This window comes from Triticum aestivum, unplaced genomic scaffold (assembly GCF_018294505.1).
Source record: "Triticum aestivum cultivar Chinese Spring unplaced genomic scaffold, IWGSC CS RefSeq v2.1 scaffold77373, whole genome shotgun sequence".
Classification (NCBI taxonomy): Eukaryota; Viridiplantae; Streptophyta; class Magnoliopsida; order Poales; family Poaceae; genus Triticum; species Triticum aestivum.
In genome coordinates this window covers 1-1,266 of record NW_025277523.1, presented here as the reverse complement: position 1 = coordinate 1,266, position 1,266 = coordinate 1, and the positions used below count along the sequence as shown (strand labels likewise).

General features: G+C 45.9%; 1 protein-coding gene across 1 annotated transcript; it reads left to right on the top strand.

Moving 5' to 3' along the window:
- The first annotated feature begins 2 nt into the window (after positions 1 to 2).
- Positions 3 to 1,013, top strand: LOC123178384 (noroxomaritidine synthase 2-like). Its single transcript, XM_044591447.1, has one exon. It carries the CDS (start codon positions 3 to 5, stop codon positions 1,011 to 1,013), a length of 1,011 nt encoding a protein of 336 aa, XP_044447382.1.
- Positions 1,014 to 1,266: the final 253 nt, after the last annotated feature.

Sequence of the window (1,266 nt, the reverse complement as noted above, 5' to 3'; positions counted from 1 at the left end):
ACATGCAACATATGATGTCCAGGTTTATGTTTGACCTGGCTGCTATGCCTCTCTTCGGTGTTGATCCTGGCCTCCTATCATCGGAAATGCCACCCATGGTTGTCGCGGTTGCCTTGGACATAGTCATGGAGGTGGTATGCTTTCGGCACATGATGCCATCTTATTGCTGGAAACTGATGAGGTGGTTAAACATCGGTCCTGAGAAAAAGCTCAATGTGGAGCACACACTGCTACGAAGGTTCATCAAGGAGATGATGGAGAGGAGGAATATCAAGACGTGGCAAGTTAATAATGATGAGGAAGAAGAAGGTGTGGATATTGTATCTTTCTTCCTCGATGACCCATGCTACGCTAATGATGACTTGTTTTGTGCTATCACCATTGGCTACATGCTCGTTGCGAGGGACACAGTTGGAATAGCCTTGACATGGATCTTCTACAACCTCGCCCAGAACCCTAACATCGTTTCAATCATCCGCAACGAACTCTCACCGGTTGCATCACATAAAGTAGTAGCTGGTGTTGGAACTATGGTGATATTTGAGCCGGATGAGACCAGATCTTTATCCTATCTTAGGGCTGCCTTGTATGAGACTCTTAGGTTGTACCCGCCGGCGCCTACTGAGCTCAAGATGGTGGTCGCTGATGATACAATGCCGAGTGGCCATGAGGTGCATGCCGGCGACGCCATCTTTATTTCTCTTCATTCCATGGGGAGAATGGAGGGCATATGGGGTAAGGACTGCCTTGACTATAACCCAGATAGGTGGCTCTTGAAGGATGGCGATGGTCTAAGGTATGTACCACCTCACAAGTTCCTGGCCTTTAACTCGGGGCCAAGGATGTGCCTCGGTAAGGAAATCGCGGTTATGCAGATGATGATTGTCGTGGCCTCAACGCTATGGAACTTCGATGTGCATCTGGAGAAAGGGCAAAGCATCGAGCCCAAGGCATCTTGTATACTAGAGATGAAAAACGGGCTTATGGTTAAGCTGAAGAAGCGAGAAGTGTAATATTAGACTCCTTTTTTTTGTATGTAAACATACTTACCAACCATCGGGACAGTCTTACACTGCCCACAATCACATTATTATCGGATAATAAAGGCATCCACGCATCAACGTTTATCTTTCTTTTAGAGAAAAACAACCAACATGCTGCCACTTATTACTTTGTTGTATGTGACATGATATATGAAGGCATCAAGACATGGTTTTTTCCTCCAACCATCGCCTTATTAAGTACTTCCTCCGTCCCAAAATAAGT

Bases quoted from the DNA above. Each gene is read 5' to 3' on its own strand.
- LOC123178384 (XM_044591447.1), top strand. From the start codon at position 3: ATGCAACATATGATGTCCAGGTTTATGTTTGACCTGGCTGCTATGCCT.